This window comes from Ovis aries, chromosome 14, assembly GCF_016772045.2.
Source record: "Ovis aries strain OAR_USU_Benz2616 breed Rambouillet chromosome 14, ARS-UI_Ramb_v3.0, whole genome shotgun sequence".
Lineage (NCBI taxonomy): Eukaryota > Metazoa > Chordata > Mammalia > Artiodactyla > Bovidae > Ovis > Ovis aries.
This window is the reverse complement of record NC_056067.1, coordinates 34,562,809-34,579,211: the sequence shown is the minus strand read 5'-3', so window position 1 is coordinate 34,579,211 and position 16,403 is coordinate 34,562,809. Positions and strand designations below refer to the sequence as shown.

Here is a 16,403-nt window from a genome sequence, read left to right as displayed (position 1 = left end):
TTTCGTCTCCAAACAGGTCTCCCTGCACATGCTCTCACTCCAGCCAGTCTGTCTCTCTCTGCAGCCAGAGTGCCCTTTCAAAATACAAAAATGATAAAGTTACTAAGACCCTGTAATGGCTTCTTCCTGCCATAAGGTTCAAGATCCTCAAGGCTCTCCACATTCTGGACTCTGCCCACTTCCCCATCATCATCTTATTTTATTTCCTCTGTTGTTCTGTTGTGACAACACTGGTCTCTGTGGAAGCCCTTAGCTCCTCTCTCCATCCCAATACCCAGCTAAGTCAGAAGTCAAGAACTAGCAGTCCATGGGCCAGTTTGGCCTATAGATTTTTTAAAATTGAGTGATAATAACACACTAAATAGACATATCTGAAGGGCTTCTTCAGCAGGTACATTTTAAAAATTACTTATTTCTTTGTCAGCATTTTAAAATTTTAAAAATTAAAAAAATGAGATGCCTCATACATCCAGATACAAATCCAGATTTCTGGTTTAGAAAAGCCAGAATTTGGTGACATAGGCTCTCTTTCTGGCATGGCACCAACGAGTTGAGCTAGAACCACACATCAGCCACCCTGTTATTTGGGGCTCTGCTTGCTCCCGGCACCCAGCCAGGCCCCCTTTCCTCTTTATATTTCCTGCTGGTTCCTGTGCCACTCCAGGTATCAGCTGACATAATACTTCCTCAGAGAAGCTTCCCATATCCCTTTCGACTAGAGGAGGTCACCCAGTTGCAAACTCACATAGTCCCATGAACTTTATCACAATCAACCTACTCTTTGATTAACATCTGTGTTTCCTGCAAGACTGTGGGCTCCTTGGGGATAGGGACCAAGTCTGTTTGTTCCTGCCATATGCCCCAGTGGCTGATGTAGAGAAAGACCTCAGTAAATAGTTGAATGAATGAACCAGGGGGTGGGGAGTGGGAGAAGTATTGAAGCAGGCAGGAAACTAAATGTTTGCCCACATTCAGTGTGTCTGAAAAGAGGCTGGAATGGTGAGGAGTAGTGGTTGGTAATACCAAGAGGTTTGAGAGGAGCCAGAATGAAAGGGGCCATGAGCATTGAACCTGAAGAGTAAACTTTAGCTTGAGAGCCATTGAAAGCCACTGCAGGGGTTTAAGCAGTCAAGGCCTTAAGTTTAAGCTTTTCGGAGCTCACTTCAGGACCAAGTGAAGAGTACACTCAAGGGGACCCAGACAGGAGGAGCAGAGTCCAGAGACTATGGAATAGCCCAACAAGCAAGAGGTGAAGGCCTGATCCAGAGCCAGGGTTGTAGGGATAGAGAGGTTGTGGTGGGTCACAGGATTGTCTCTGTCAGCTCTGGTACAGCAAGTTAGGGTGGAGCCTGGCTCCTGCAGACGTGTAAGAAAATTTGGCTGCTGGGAGGAGGAAGAAAAAAGGAGGTTGGACAGCTGATGGATGGAGGATAAATGATGGAGAGATATCTGACTGGCTAGCAAAAGGACAGATGGATGGATGAATAACTAGATGGAGGGTGGATGGCTGACTGGGTGGAATCTATTTATAAAGTTTTACACATTCACTTTGCAGTAAGTTGTCTGCATACTTGTGCCCAGCCTTTGGTCCAGTTGCTGAGCAGATAGGTCCTGGAAGATCTGTGTTTCAGGAATTGGCCATGTGCCCACTGGCCAGCCCTTAAACATGTCAGGCCATCCCATTCAGCCCCAGGATTCCAAGTACCTGAACTCTGGACTAGGGAGGCAGTGGGTCTATGAGGCTCTGTCTGCAAGTGTTTCTCCAGCTGGCCTGGCTTCTGGGAGGGGATGTTTGCATCCTTCTCAGAAGCAAGATAAATGAGCTTAGAGTTTATATTTTGGGTCCTTCAACCTTAGAGGAGGATCTCTTTTAGTCTTATTTCACCATTCAGAATCTGAAACCAGGTCAGATTCTGAGGTAAGACCAGCCAGGGTCTGCACCACGTCTGGGGCAGTGAGGCCAGGGCCCTGTAGTTGGTCTCCTCAACAGCAGCAGTGCTGATTTGTGAGCTCCATTACCAGATAGCCCCTCTGTTCTTCCATCTAGGGCATGGGTATGCTAGAGATGTCTGACAAGGAGGCTCTTGGGGGACTGGAGATAGGAGGTAGCACAGGCAGAGTCTCTGCACTGGGGAATTGGATACAGGTAGAGAACAGTTCTTTGGCCACAGGAAGTAGGGGTGGGCTCTCAACCAGCAGTGTGGTGAGTCTTTAACCTGCTGGGCCAGTGCATGGGCGCCATCTTTGCTGGTCACCTCGTGGTGCACCTGACTGCTGTTTCCATCGATCCAGCAGATGCCAATGTGCGGGACAAGAGCTATGCAGGGCCTCTGCCCATCTTCAACCGCAGCCAACATGCACACGTCATTGAAGACCTACACTGCAACTTGTGCGACGTGGATGTGTGAGTGCATGTGGACTGGGTGTGTGTGACCGATGAGCGCGCCTGGGGAACTGCCAGCGGGAGCTCAAGGCAGACAGGGGCATGCCCAGCCTTCACGGTTGTCCCGAAGCCTCAGAACCCTCATATTTCACACAGTCAAGAATCTTGGTGGAGTGACAGAGAACTGGGTGAAGGAGAAGGTGCCTGGAAGCAGAAGATGAGGAATAGCATTTCCATCAGTTAAAGTAGGAAACATTTGGCACTGCTACAAACATTGCTAATGACTAACTCTGCCAGTAACCACCCCCTTCTCTCACTAGCATCCCCAGGTATGGGCAGGGAGGGGAACTAACAGAAGCTAACACCCAAGTATTTATCATGTGCTAAGTGCTTATGAACAACCACCCTGCAGGGTGGGTAACATCTTTCTCACTTCACAGAAGAGGAAGAATCCAGTGCTCCGAAAGGCTGAGGTTGGTCATATGGCTCTTGGGCAGCAGAGCCGGATTCACAACCCAGCCTGCCTGGAGCTGGAGACAATATACTGTTATCCTTGTTTATGCACAACTCTGAGCCCCAGAGAAGCCAAGTGACTTACTCCAGGTCGCATTGAGGAGTTAGAATGTACAGAGCCCAAACGCTGTGGCTGGTCCAGACTGCCTCCCTAGGCCCTTCCCTGGAGCATCCCAGTCTCTCAGCCTTGAGAAGGGGATCTGGGATTGGGTATGGTTCAAGGCTAGCTCCCCCCACCCCACACCAACTTTTAATATTAAGACCCAGGAATTTTGTTGAAGGAGCTCTGTCCATAGGACAGAGAAAGAGCCAGTGGTGTTAAGATGCTGAGGACTTTGGCATCAGACAATCCTTTCCTTCACTAGACGCCAGTCAGTGTTCTGTTCCTCAGTGGATACTCTGGCAGTTGTTGCCTGTTCCAGGGCTCCATTCTGTTCTGCGAAAGGGGACTGAAACTTATCTTTCCACTCTCCTTTGGGCTTTCCTGTTTCCTCCATGGGGCAGGGAGATTCACTTGCATCCCTAACTTGGCCTCCCCTCATCCCCTGTGGTGAACTGCTTGCTGCTCACCCAGATGTCTGCCTGCCCTGCTCCCTTTGGCTCCTTTGGTTTATCCCAGATAGACTGGAGTTTTCTGGAAGAATGCCAGAAAAATTCCCACAGTCTGGCAGAGAAGCAGAGACTCAAAAAAAAAAAAAAAATGGTGATATCAGGAAGAGCAATGCAAGCAATGGGTCCAGCAGCCTTGCTCTCTTCTGCTACCTGGCCCCATACCTGCATTGTCTCCTGACTGGAGAAAGGGGGTCCTTGCTTGGAAAGGAACCTCCATTTTCATTTCATATCACCATCACCCATATGCATAGTTCCAGAGGGGGACAGTATAGCGCTGTCTACTCCTCTCATCCCTGGGTACACCTCCCTTCCCGCCTGCGCCTCCCCACCCCTTCAGAAGCGCTGTCTCCTCTAGGTGTCCCGCCCCACCGTGCCCGTCACCAGAGGGCGCGCACGCTCCCTGTAGATGCGCTCTGCTCTGCGCTTAGGCGCGGGTGAGTGACCCGCTCCAGGCACAGAACCGGCAACCCCCAGGCCAGGATGGTCAACAGAGGGTGGGGTACGCCCGCGATCGCTCTGTGCCCCCTCCCACCGCAGGAGTGCTCGTTCCAAGCACTGCAGCGCCTGTAACAAATGCGTGTGCGGCTTTGACCACCACTGCAAGTGGCTCAACAACTGTGTGGGCGAGAGGAACTACCGGTGAGACCCAGATCCGGACCACAGGGGTACCTGGGGATGCATGTTGAAGTGTGTGAACCAGGGCCCTTGAACCTTCATATGGGGCCAGGAGAGGATGGGAGGTACTTGGGAGACCTGTGCGCTGGTCTGAGGGTGAGGCTCTCCATGGCTTCCACCTGACAGGGCTGAGGGTAGGTTTGGAATCTTTCTCCTCTTGGCCCAGGGAAAGGTGGAGAGCCTATTGGGGGTGGCTGCCTATCTTCACCTTTGCCCTAAGCCTTCGGCTTCCTGAGGAGTTAGGGCGGTGGGGTCAGAGGCCCAGCTCCCCCTCCCAACCACTGGCCCTTCTGAGCTCTGGGCCCTTGCCCAGCTGGAGCACCTGGGTGCTGACAGTTGCCCATGGCTGGGCCCAGGCTCTTTCTACACAGTGTGGCATCTGCCTTACTGGGTGTCCTGCTCCTCGTACTGGTGGCCACTTATGTCTTTGTGGAGTTCTTTGTCAACCCCATGCGGCTGCGTACCAACCGCCACTTTGAAGGTCAGTCTGGGTTCCAGGCCCACCCCCACCCCCTAGCCTGTTCTGGTCACTTGTCATAGCCCTGGCTGAGCACAGTCTGCTCGTGCCTTGCAGTCCTGAAGAATCACACAGATGTGTGGTTCGTGTTCCTGCCTGCCGCCCCTGTGGAGACGCAGGCTCCTGCCATCCTGGCTCTGGCTGCCCTACTCATCCTTCTGGGCCTGCTCTCCACAGCCCTGCTCGGCCACCTGCTCTGCTTCCACATTTATCTCAGTAAGTGCCACCCCGCCCCACATACACACCCACACCTGCCTTGCAGGGGATGGGGTCCCTAGGCTGGAGGAAGTTACCCAGTTTGGGCTGTGGAGCCCTGAAACTATGCCCCTTCCTGGTGCTGGCTCTCTAATGGTGACTCGTCTTACTCTATGGCTTAGTGTATATGGACACAATGGGTTTTAGCCTGCGTCTGGGTACCCTTCCTCACCTTCTGAACCCCAGGTTCACCTTCCTTTTCCATTACACTGAACCCTATCTTCACCCCCCAGTGTGGCACAAGCTCACCACCTACGAGTACATTGTGCAGCATCGTCCACCACAGGAGGCAAAGGGGGCCCACAGGGAGCTCGAGTCATGTCCCCCGAAGATGCGGCCCATTCAGGTATAGAAGTGTCCCAGAATGCTGAGGGAGTGGGAGAAGGGGTGTGGGAGGGGTGGTGGGCTACGCAGCAAGTAGTCAATGATAAGACAGGGCAAAGGGAAGCAGGCCTGGAATAGCAGCTGGTAGGGGGTGCTGGAGGCAGCAGGGGCGAGGGCAAGTGTGTACTAAGCATGTGCCTGCTTGTTCAAGTGTGAGCACAGCCAGAGGGAGTCCTGCATTTCCCTGACCCCAGGGGAAAGGCTCCAAGCACACGCTGGAGGGTGCAGAAAGCGGGAGCCTGGAAGTGGGCAGGGTGGGGCTGAAGGAGAAGAGAGAGGGATGGACCGAGGACTGGGTCACCGGGATGGAGCCATCAGATCTCTTCACCTGTGACCCTGAGCCTTTATACCCATTATCCCATTCAAATCTTGAAACAGCCCATGAGGCAGGTCATGCTACTATCCCCATGTTGCAGATGAACAAATTGAGGCCAAGAAAGATTTTAAAAGCTGGGTCTAGGAAGAGTTAAGGTCTCCACACTCTGAAGCAGGAATCCTCCAGCCCAGGCTCAGGGCCTGGCCAGCCCAGCTGCTAATCAGCCTATCCCCATTCCCACGCCCCTTGGCTTCCTGAGGTCAACAGCTGGGGGTGGGGTGGGCCTGTCTTTGGAGCCCCCAGGGACTGGGAAGGCAGGGGGCCCAGGCAGGCCTTGTTGGGAAGGCTGAGTTCTGGATACAAAGTCCTCATGGCAACTGGACACAAACACAGGCAAGTGGGTGGATTGAGGAAGGGTTTGGGACCCCACCTCTCCTCTTCTCATTGCCATGGGATGGGCCAGGCTGCCAGGTCTGGGAAGGCCTGGGGGAGTGATGGCTGTTAGTGGAGAAACCTCCCCCCAACCCCTGCCACACTGCTGTGTACCTGCCCTAGTGCTGGGCCCTGAACCCTTGTAAGCACAGTGGCAGCCATCCTGGGAGTGGGCATCACCCCACTTCGCAGAGGAGAGAGCTCAGAGAGGTAAGCAGGAGACTTCAAGCTTCACAACAGTGCCCATTTGGGCTGGCCTTGGGATCCCCAAACTCAAAGGCTCAGGGCCCTGGCTCTGCAGTTACTGCCTGCTTAGGCTTCGAGGCTAGATGTGCCAGCAGCCAGGGCACTTAATATCATCTGAAAATGACCTGAGGGAGACCTTCGCAGAGGGAGCAGGGTGGAGAGCTGAGGTGAAGAGGTTCCATGTATTATACCACTCAGGAATGGGCATGTTTTGAAGGTCTCAGGGAGGATTGTAGGGACAGCTGTGAGGAGGGGAGTTTGAATGGGGACACCCTGGTGGCACCTTCAAACCTCCCCAGCTGGCTAGGGCCTGGCTCCTGTCTCATTGTGACTCGTCAGGCTTCTGGGATGATCCTCTACAACTGCTGCCCTCAGTCCTCCGCTTCTGGACCCCAGGAGCACCAGGGTAGGCTTTGCCTCCTCTTTCCTGGGCCCTGGAGGGTACTAAGTCCACACTGGTGCAGAGGAAATGTGTGGGGGAAGGATTACCTTGATGTCCCAGTCCTTGTGACTGGGCTTTGACCCCTTCCTCTTTCCCAAGGCTCCCCTTCTCAGGCTGGCACCCCCACAGTCCTCTCCAAAGGGCCAGCCTGAGCAGATGTTGCACACAGGGCTTGCCTGGGGCCTCCTTCTCCGCATCTGTGTAGCCAACCCGTGACTGGCTGGGCTCGTCCCGAGACCTGCTAGGGCTGTCCTGCAGGCAGCCTCCCCACCCCCACCCTGAGCAGGAATGCGGGAGGGGCCCCACTCTGGAGCCGTTGCCCCCAAACATAGGCTTGTTTTAGAGACGGCGTTGCTGTTACAGTGTCTTCTCTGCATTAGTCAGGACGCCTGGGTCTCCATGGAAACAACTGCGGAGCCAGCGACAGCTGTCCGGTGCCCTGCCCCGAGCCCGATGGGGGCGGGGCCTCGCCATCCTGGCTCCGCCCCACATCCTCCGCTAGGTTCCCATCTCTGGCCTCTTTTCTGGCTTTTGTTTCCTCACATGCAGTCCTCTCTGGCGCGGCAGAGGCGCATGCTGCGTGCCAGGGTGCAAGCCCAGGCCACTGCTGCTACCTCCGGCCTCACTTTCAGGCGTTGGGTCTGCTGCTCCAACGGTCACTGCGAGGATCAGCAACTAAACAAGACAGAGAACTCACCCATAAGCCTGGTCCCAGGTGGGACCGTGGCGCTGTTTTTTCCACCACTTATTGCCTTCCGTTTACCAACAGAAGCTGGGGAGACCACTCATCCCCCCACTTCCCTCCAGCAGCTGAGATTGTGTCTAGTACTCTGAGGACTCAGCTCTCAGGGAGCCATGGATCCCTGCATGTAGCCTTGCAGCCGCGGGTGCACATGCGAGTGTGTGAAGTGCCGGGTCTCCCAACCAGGGAAAAAAGTTGGTTTAGAGATTGAAGAGTTAGAAGGAGCCAGGAGCAAGAGGAGGCCTCTCTGAGTCCCTCTTTGCCCCACCCCCACTTGGCCAGAACAGCCCTAGACTGGGTACATTGGACCCATGAGGCTGGAGGCTTCCCGGAGGAGGTGGAATTTGACTGAAGTGAGGAAAACAATGGGGTTGGGGTAAGGTACAAACACAGGTGTTTTAAGCCTCATTCTGCATTGGGGTTTTCCCAGCATAACTGGGAAGCCTAGAGAACAGCCCTAGACCTCTTTGCCCACACTTCCCAAAGAGAACAGTAAGGGGGTGTGTCCTAGACAGAGTGGGCCTAAGGACCCAGGAGGCCCTGGACCCATACCTGGCTTCCCAGCCTCCCTCACCTCCACCTTCCCCAGGAGATGGAGCTCTACATGCGGACCTTCAGCCATGTGCGCCCAGAGCCCCCTGGCCAGGCCAGGCCTGCCGCAGTGAATGCCAAGTGAGTGCAACTTGGGCAAGTGCCACCTCACATCTCCCACTGGTGTGGCAATGAGGTGGGAGAAAGGAGTTAGGCCAAAGCCAAGGCATGGGTCTTGGTCCAGCCCAATGTGGCCTTGGACAGATCAATGCCTCCTTCCAGCCAGGAAGGGAGGCTTATTTTAGAACCTCCAACAGGGTGGTATTTGAAGGAACAACAGCATCCAGCACTTACCCTCGCACTTCCCCTTCAGTCCCTCCCGATTCCTTGCCACCCGCGGCCAAGTGGAGCCTCCACCGCCCTCCTCCTCAGAGACTCTCGCTCTGCCCCCCCGGATACCACCCCAGGTAGGCGGCACTGTGCTGGGCTCCTGCCCAGGTGGAAGGGGATGGGAAACAAGCCTCTACCCTCTCCATTCCTCCGCGTCTTTTGGCGAGGTAAGGTCTGGGGAAGGATTATTCAGGCTTCCCCCTGTCTCTGCAGAAAAAGAGGAAGCGGCGCATGTATAAGGTACCGACCTCTGGGACCTTAGACCGAGAGCCCCAGTTGCCCAGGCTGCCGGGTGAGCGTCCCTTCCTGACCGGAATCTGCTCCGGCAGCTCCAAGGGAGAGAAAGGTAGGGCCCTTAGTGACTAGCAGCTCCTAGTCTTACGTTCTCTTCCAACCCCAATAGGGCCCCGGACCCCCGGCCGCCGCTCCAGCTCATCGTCGGATTCCGCGGACGCCAGCCCTGTAGGAGCCTATCACTCGGCGTCAGCCGAGTCCTTGGACGAGATCCCAGTGGCTCAGACGCGCCTAGGCAGCGCCGCTCTGGCCGCCCCGGTGGGTAGGCTCCGAGAGCCCCGGCTGGCGCTGCAGGCGCTTGCACCCGCGGTTTTCGTGAGCCCGAGCAGCGGCAAGCCCCGCGTGCGGGGCGGCCCGGAGGCTGATCTGGCTTAGCTGGGCGGAGAAGCAGGGATGGCGGAGGAGCGGCGGGACCGACTCTCTATGCAAAACCCCATCCCCGCCGCACAGAGTGCACTTTAGGGGCCCCTAAGGGCCGGCAGGATCGGCCCCACTCCCCATTCCACTACTCAGCAATACCCACCCAACCAGCTGTGATACTCCAATAAACTTTTTTATGCTTTTGCGGACTTGGTGCACACTTTCTTAATGACAGGGGTCACGGGCCCTCTTGGAGCCGCATCATTGCCTATTGGCCTAGGAGCAGAGGGTGAGATGGGTCCCCCACATTGGGTGGCCATCCAGATTGTCATATGGAGAAACTCAAGTACCAGGCTCCTGGTTGGGAAAGGCCCTAGAAGCTCCCTAGCGGAGGTTATTTTTCTTGAAGATAGGGTTTGCACTTGGAGAGAGAAGGAAAGCAGCATTTGTGTTAGGAAGGCAGCAGCGGAAGCAGAGATGCCGAGGCTGATACCCGGGTGGGGTGAGAATAAATGAGGGTGCGGACCCAGGAGGTCCAGGAGCTTTTCCCCGCCCGCAAGGCCAACGTTGGTGTAGATCCCGGAGCACTCAGGATTCGTTCACTGTCCCCTCCCGCCCCCAGTGACCCGAAGTTGTGACCTGGGATGCTACACGTTCATTGGAGAGCTGTGGTCTTGAGCCAGCTCTAGACCCCATGTCACTAAGGGAAGGGACGCCTCACTCCTCTGCATGTCTCCCCTCCCCCGCCCCCCCCCCCCCCCCGCCCCGCGCCAGTCCCCCACCAAAGGCCTTTTTGGTTGCTGCTCTGGGAAGCTGGATCTCCCCTGACGCTGGGGACCAGCTTTGAACTTCGGGCGGAGGCCAGGATGGGGGTCTTCCAAGGACCGCCAGAACTACAAAGGTCTGGCTTTCCCCGCCACAGAGCTGCCCGGGGAGCAGCGCGATGAGACAGTTGCAGCAGCTCCGCCCCCAGCGGAGAGGGGAGAAGGCGGGGTCGGGTAGGTGGAGCCAGTGTGACCTTGGTCACTCTAGAGCTGGGACAGCCCCGAAGGTGGGGCTCACCGTCTCTATGGAGACCAAGAAACAAGGGATAATACAGCGGAACCGCCCCGGCTGCAGTCCCGCCCCAGAGCCGGCAGGGAGCAGAGCTGCCGAGTCGCCTAAGTCTCCTACGACCATCGGTTCATTCTTGCGTGCTGCCCATCGAACGCGCACTGTAGGAGCAACCACGAAGTGGAAAACGGTAGGAAATCCCGGCGCCAGCCATTCTAGTCAGTATCCAGCACGATAAGAAGGGGGTGGGGTGACAGCGGCGTGGGAGCGGTCCCAACCCGGGATGGTCCTGAGCTGAGGACGCCAGCTGAGCGGCCCTGCCCTGGGCCCAAGTGTTCCACCCCACCCCCAACTGCTTGCTGATTGATGACTCCAGGTGTCCCAGAGGAGCCTGCAGACCCCTGGGACTAGGGCCTGTCACTTGGTGCCACCTGATCAGCCTGCCATTACCAAGAATCCATCTTCTCACAGACAGCAGCGAGCATGGGTGCAGAGTCATGCTAACGTCCCTGGGACAAGCATCCCTTGGCACTCAAACTTCCTCAGACTAGCCTTAGTGAACAAAGTGCTGTCTCCTCCAGGTCCCTGGTGGGAGATTGCAGTGCAGGAACAGGGAAGGGGAGTGCTGTTTCAAAGGGAGCCTGGGCCTGCAGAGTCGCTGCAATGTAGGAGCTGCGGGTGCTCTCAGTTCCCAAAGCCACAACTTAGGGATGGGTGTGTGTGCTGATCCGGAGAGGGTTTTCAGTGTTAAGGCCAGTGGTAGTGGAAGGGAGCTAGGCAGGCAGGGATTCAGGCTGTGGTCACCGGAGGCTCTAGTATAAAAGGGAGAGGTGGAAGATAGTTGCTGAGGACACAATTGAGGGTGTGGTCAGGAGGCTATTGTGGAGGAGATGGGAGTCTCAACACAGGGGTGTCACAGCATAGTACCTGGGAGTCTGGAAACGAAAGCCTGTGGGTGTGTGGACAAGGGGGTTATAGAGGGTGTGGTCAGGGGCTGCAGGTGTGTGGAGAAAGGGTGAGTTGTGAGGCTCTGGTTAGGGGTCTCAGTAAGGGCTGTGGGTGTGTGGACAGGAGACCTAGTTCCAGGGCTTCTGGGGGTACGGATAGAGGTGGGCTGCATTGAGGGTGTGGTCAGGGAGGCTTCTGTACCAGGCTGTGTTACATGGAGGGAGTTTCAGTGCAGAGCTGAGGGTGTGGTCCAGGAATGCAGTGGGGGCTGTGGGCAAGTGTAGGGAAGACCCTTCAGTGCATGGCTGAGGGTATTATTGCGGGGCCTTAATACAGGGCTATTAGTGTATGTGTGGGGGCTAAATGCTGATGGAGTGGTCCAGGCCCCAGTTCCTGGGCTGTGGATGTGGTCAGAGGACTGCAGTGAGGGCTGTGGGGGACTCTTCAGTGCAGGGCTGGTGTGGTTAGGGAAGTCTGAGTACCAGGTTAAGGGTGTGGTCAGTGGGAATAAGGCTGAGGGCATGGATGGCCAGGGCTGAGTGCTCTCAGCTGTGGAGTGTGGGCTAGTGTGGTGGTGCTCAGGGTGTGGCCAGGAGGCCTCCACGGAGGGCTGAAGGTGTGAAGGTATAGACATGGGGGAAGTGTGCTTAAGTGCAGAGGGTAGATGTGAAGATAACAGGGCCAGGGCTCATAACTCTGCAACCCCAACTCAGGCTAGCCCCCCACAATCTCCTGCTCCTAAACTCCACAAACTGGGAGGTTACAGCGCCAGTGGCTGGCAAGGGGCCAGGAAGCCATGGTTGTGCCCCAGGTGCTGGGAGTGCTGGTGTGCCCCACCCGTAAGCCCATTCTCCAGCCCAGCCCAGCCCAGCAGCACTGGGAGCTTCTCCCTAAGTCGCCCTGACACCATCCTGCCCTTAGCAACATTCTCCAAGCAGCACCACCCTCCCTTAGCAACTGTCTCCAGGCTTCACAAACTGTGGCCAGGCCAGCCCCAAGTTCCCCCTTCCTTCATGTTTTTGTTTAACAGCAAATAGTAACAAGGTCGCAGCTGGGCCAGCTGCTCCCCTGCCTGGGGCATGCACCCCTGCCTGTGCCCTGGCTCCTATCTCAGCCTGGGGTGAGTCCTCATGACCCTGACAGAGACACCGTCCTCACTAAATACCTGCCCAACCAGCAGCCTGGCCAGGGCCTGACCCAGTTTGGCATGAAACTCCCAAGGAGGGGGCCTGATCTGCCACCCTCACTTCCACCCAAGCAGGCCTTGTGCCAGGGCCAGACAAAGCCATAGCCCCAGCTGCTGCCCTCACAGCTTTTCTGGACAGTGCCACTCTGTTCCCAGCCTGGTGCAAGGATCATGATTTCATCTTCTGAACTCCACTCTGAGCCAAGGCTGGCATTAAGTGACAGGACCTTTCCTCTCAGTGCTCTTCCTCATGGCTCTGGGGCCCAGTCAGACACTGAATACTGGCCCCTTCCTCAGGCAGCTCCATCTCCAGCTCTGAGAGTGTGTGGCAGAGTGCCTGAAACTTCAGCCTTGCAGGTTTTGAGCTAGAGGCAGTGATACGCCGAGCCCTGGTGGAAGGGGGAGGAGCTTGGCTGGGAGGTGACCAAGGTGGGTCCCTACAGGGTGGCATGGCAGCGAGCACAGATGCGGCTGGCCTGGAGGAAAGCTTCCGCAAGTTTGCCATCCATGGTGACCCCAAGGCCAGTGGGCATGAGATGAATGGCAAGAACTGGGCCAAGCTGTGCAAGGACTGCAAGGTGGCTGACGGAAAGGCTGTGACAGGGACCGATGTCGACATCGTCTTCTCCAAAGTCAAGTGAGCCCCAGGCATTTCCTGCTTCTGATGTCCCCAGAAGGGGAATTGGGGGGCTGGAACCAGGGAGATTGTGGAGCAGAGGGCAAAGTCACGGTGTCCACATACCTGGCAGGGTGAAGTCTGCCCGGGTCATCAACTATGAGGAGTTCAAGAAGGCCCTAGAAGAGCTGGCACCCAAGCGATTTAAGGGGAAGAGCAAGGAGGAGGCCTTTGATGCCATCTGCCAGCTGGTGGCAGGCAAGGAACCAGCCAATATAGGCGTAACTGTAAGTGCCCTGATGGTCTTGAATGACCACTGACGGGGTGGGGCGGGGGGATTGGAATCTTGGCTGGGGTTGGAAGGGCTGGGCTCTCTAACCAGGTACCCCTGGGGGGGTCTCTGTTCAAACAGAAAGCTAAAACAGGGGGTGCTGTCGAACGGCTGACTGACACCAGCAAGTACACGGGCTCCCACAAGGAACGCTTTGATGAGAGTGGCAAGGGCAAGGGTATTGCTGGGCGGCAGGACATCCTGGATGACAGTGGCTACGTGAGTGCCTACAAGAATGCAGGTACCTATGATGCCAAGGTGAAGAAGTGAGGCCTAGGAAGGCCCCCCTCCCCCACAGCGCGACTGCCCCTGCCAGAGGCTCAGGCCTGGCCTAAGGGGCACGTGGAGCAAGAGAGCCCGGTCCCCTCCTTGCTGGATCTGCCACCCAGCGCTTCCTGCCCAGCCCTTCAGGGCCAGCCCACCAGGCCTCTGACCCAGACTGCTCTGCGTCCCCTTCCCCATTTTCTTTCCTCCTCAGCCTCTCTGTCTGAGGAGAGTCTGTGCCTATAGCCTCACCACCCCAACCTAGCCCTGGGCATGGCTAACCCCCTGCCTGCTTGCCTCATATTTAAGCCGCTGCTCTGGCCAAGTGCCTAATTCTTTCCTGGACCTCAATAAAGACACTTTTTGTACCAATATGGACTGTTCAGGTATATGACAACAAGGGTAATGACATTCACATCCTGATGACTTCTCAGTGTCATCAACCCCCTCCATGTCACACTCTGCTGATTCTTCCACTGGCAGCCCTGCCCAAAAAAAGAGATATACCAGGCCCCTTCCATTAGCACCAAGCCAGGCTGCCTGTGGATGCTGCAGAGGGATATCAAAAGCCTTTTTACCTCAGCCCTGACCCAGAGATCTGGCAGCATGGCTCCTTTTCTGCAGTTTGGGCCTCAGTCTTGGCCTCTCTGCTTTCACAGCAGGGGGAGGGATGAGACAGCAAACTCAGCCTGGGCTAAGCGCTGCTGGGGCCCAGTGCCAGGCCTCAGCTCTAAGCTTGCTGACAGGCCTCCACTTCAGGGGGCCACCAAGGCGAGTCACTTTGGGCTGCATCTCAGAAGTTCAGAAAATGCAAGACCAGAAAGAACCTTAGACAATAGACAGTTCAACACCCAATTTTATAGTGAAGGAAACTCAGGCCCAAAGAGTTAAGGAGCTTCTGCAGTATAGAGGCCAGAATCACGCCTGTGTCTCCCTGGCCAGGCTCTAACACAGCAAGCCCCAACACTGATTTCCAAAAATGACGCTGAAGGCCCAGTGATAGAACTTGGCACATAACATCAGCCTTTGACGGGCAAGCAGGGTGTCCAACAATGAATGGGCCTCTTCTTGCTGATCCCCTCCCATCTGTTCACCACCCCAGGCTGGGTGGGAAGGGGTGTCTTTCTCTGATCCTGAGTAATCCTGGGAGCTTCCAGATCAACCTTTTCTCCCTTCTACGTTCTCAATGTTTGGACAGAGTTACTCCCTAGTCTAAGGCTTTGGGGCAAACTCTTCTTCCTTCCTGCTGACAAGTGGACTGGATGGAACTTAGGGACTGTCCATTTCTAGCAATGGTGCTAGAAAAGGCTTAAAAAGCACACATTCACAAATATTTTCTTTCCTGACTCAGATAACAAAGCAAAGCAGCACAACTATTTATTTCCTCATCCCTTGAGCTGTTCTGGGATGTTTCTGCCCCAGGTGGCCCCTGAGTCCCTTGAGCCCAAAGTCACTTGGAGCAGGAGTTTAGAGGGGTAGGGAAACTTGAAACAGAGACTCTGGGGATTAAGTGAAAATTAGAGAGCAGAGACATCACCTGATCACAGCAGAGCCTTGCCTAATGGCTGACAGCTGTGGGATCTCCTGACTCAGCTGACCTTGCATTGCTTAGAGAAGAGTTTCAGAGAGCTCTACCTTTCCCACCAGCAAGTAGTAAGAGGAATGTTTCCTCCAGCCCTGGGGAATTGGTTTAAATTGCAAGTTTAAGTAAATGAGCCTAACAGGATTGAAATCCAAATCCTTCAAATTGGCCTGGTCCAGGTTATTAAGCTGCAGGTGAGATGACTGTCTAGTATGTATGGGAGCAGCATGCTGGCCCCTCCTATGATTGGCAGTGTGGCTTAGGGGAGCCCAGAAAGAGAACTGGCTGAGTTCTGAAACTCCACCTTGTAGGAGTAAAGTCCCCTCTTCTTGAAAAGTGGTTATGGCACCTGAAAGAAACCAAGGCCCACCCAGAGCCAGAAAACCTTTAGTCTAATAGAATCTGGTTTCTGGCAGCAACTGACCAATGCCACTTCAGCCCTTTGGTTATCACTGCTCCACTCCCCACAGCTCCTCATGGTGGACAGGTTTGGATACCCTTGCTAGCAAACCCAGTTGGGCAAGGAAGAAAGGTTAGTATCTGTGGGATGGAGCCGTCAGAACCCACTATGTATAGCTGGTAGGAAGTTGAAACCTGTCAAGGGGCCCTGCCTCTCCTTTTGGGCATAGAACTTCCCTGAGGACCTGTTTTCCATGTCAGCCTTGTTTCTGTCTTTCTTCCAACAGTCCCAGGTCCAGGGTGAGGAATTCTTCTCCACTTATTTTCTATTCGATACTTGCTTCAGGGGACTTCCCCTGCTTCATGTTAAGCCCACATAGCCCCACAGGGCAATAACACTTTGGCCCTTCCCTGATGCCACCAATCTACTGCTGCCCCTGGACCAAGGCCACACAGGGAAAATCAGAACCATAGTTGACTTCTGCAGGAATGACCAGCAACCCTAGAGAGGGGCCTGGCCTAGCGCAGTAATGGCCATTTTCAGTGATAATAGAAAATAGGGTGGAAGGTGACTTAGTCTTAGTCAGGCTCTGCTTCTCCTTAGAGGTACTCTGAATAGGTTCCAGGTTGGTATTATCAGATAGGAGAAGGAAGTGAGCCTGAGTTGTAGAAAGAAGCACATCATCCCTGACCCCACCTCCCCTAAACCTCATTGGCTGTCAAGTAAGTTGGCCTGTGCACTGGGTTGGGACCATGAAATAGGTCAACATAGGGCTATAAGGCTATTGACTAAGGCTACACTACCTGGGCAAGACTTAGGCTCTTTGGCAGTCTCTCAGTGGAGTCAAGACAGGACCAGCAAAGTAGGGTGGGGGGTTGTCCTTACTGACACTTCCACAGAAAACAAGCTCACTCTTAGCTCCCTCAGAGCC

At 55.3% G+C, this 16,403-nt stretch overlaps 2 protein-coding genes across 20 annotated transcripts in view; both read left to right on the top strand.

The window, feature by feature from the left end:
- ZDHHC1 (zinc finger DHHC-type containing 1) overlaps positions 1-9,301 on the top strand; it is a 33,900-nt gene extending 24,599 nt beyond the window's left edge. For 9 of the 19 annotated variants that reach the window (XM_027978080.2, XM_027978078.2, XM_042231808.1 and 6 more), the window contains 9 exons: positions 2,229-2,404; positions 4,046-4,147; positions 4,540-4,664; positions 4,758-4,916; positions 5,189-5,301; positions 8,107-8,189; positions 8,422-8,515; positions 8,652-8,730; positions 8,842-9,301. In XM_027978080.2, coding sequence (XP_027833881.1) covers positions 2,229-2,404; positions 4,046-4,147; positions 4,540-4,664; positions 4,758-4,916; positions 5,189-5,301; positions 8,107-8,189; positions 8,422-8,515; positions 8,652-8,730; positions 8,842-9,107 — 1,197 coding nt within the window. In that variant the 3' untranslated portion in view covers positions 9,108-9,301. Of the gene's footprint in view, positions 1-2,228; positions 2,405-4,045; positions 4,148-4,539; positions 4,665-4,757; positions 4,917-5,188; positions 5,302-6,632; positions 6,740-7,324; positions 8,190-8,365; positions 8,516-8,651; positions 8,731-8,841 lie in introns of those variants that run through there. The other 10 variants (XR_009596299.1, XM_060398397.1, XR_009596300.1 and 7 more) reach the window with 10 other exon arrangements.
- Positions 9,302-10,209: 908 nt separating this feature from the next.
- Positions 10,210-13,862, top strand: TPPP3 (tubulin polymerization promoting protein family member 3). The gene is made up of 4 exons (XM_012189921.3): positions 10,210-10,335; positions 12,723-12,916; positions 13,029-13,182; positions 13,308-13,862. Exons 2-4 carry the CDS (start codon positions 12,729-12,731, stop codon positions 13,494-13,496), a joined length of 531 nt encoding a protein of 176 aa, XP_012045311.3. The 5' UTR covers positions 10,210-10,335; positions 12,723-12,728; the 3' UTR covers positions 13,497-13,862.
- Positions 13,863-16,403: the final 2,541 nt, after the last annotated feature.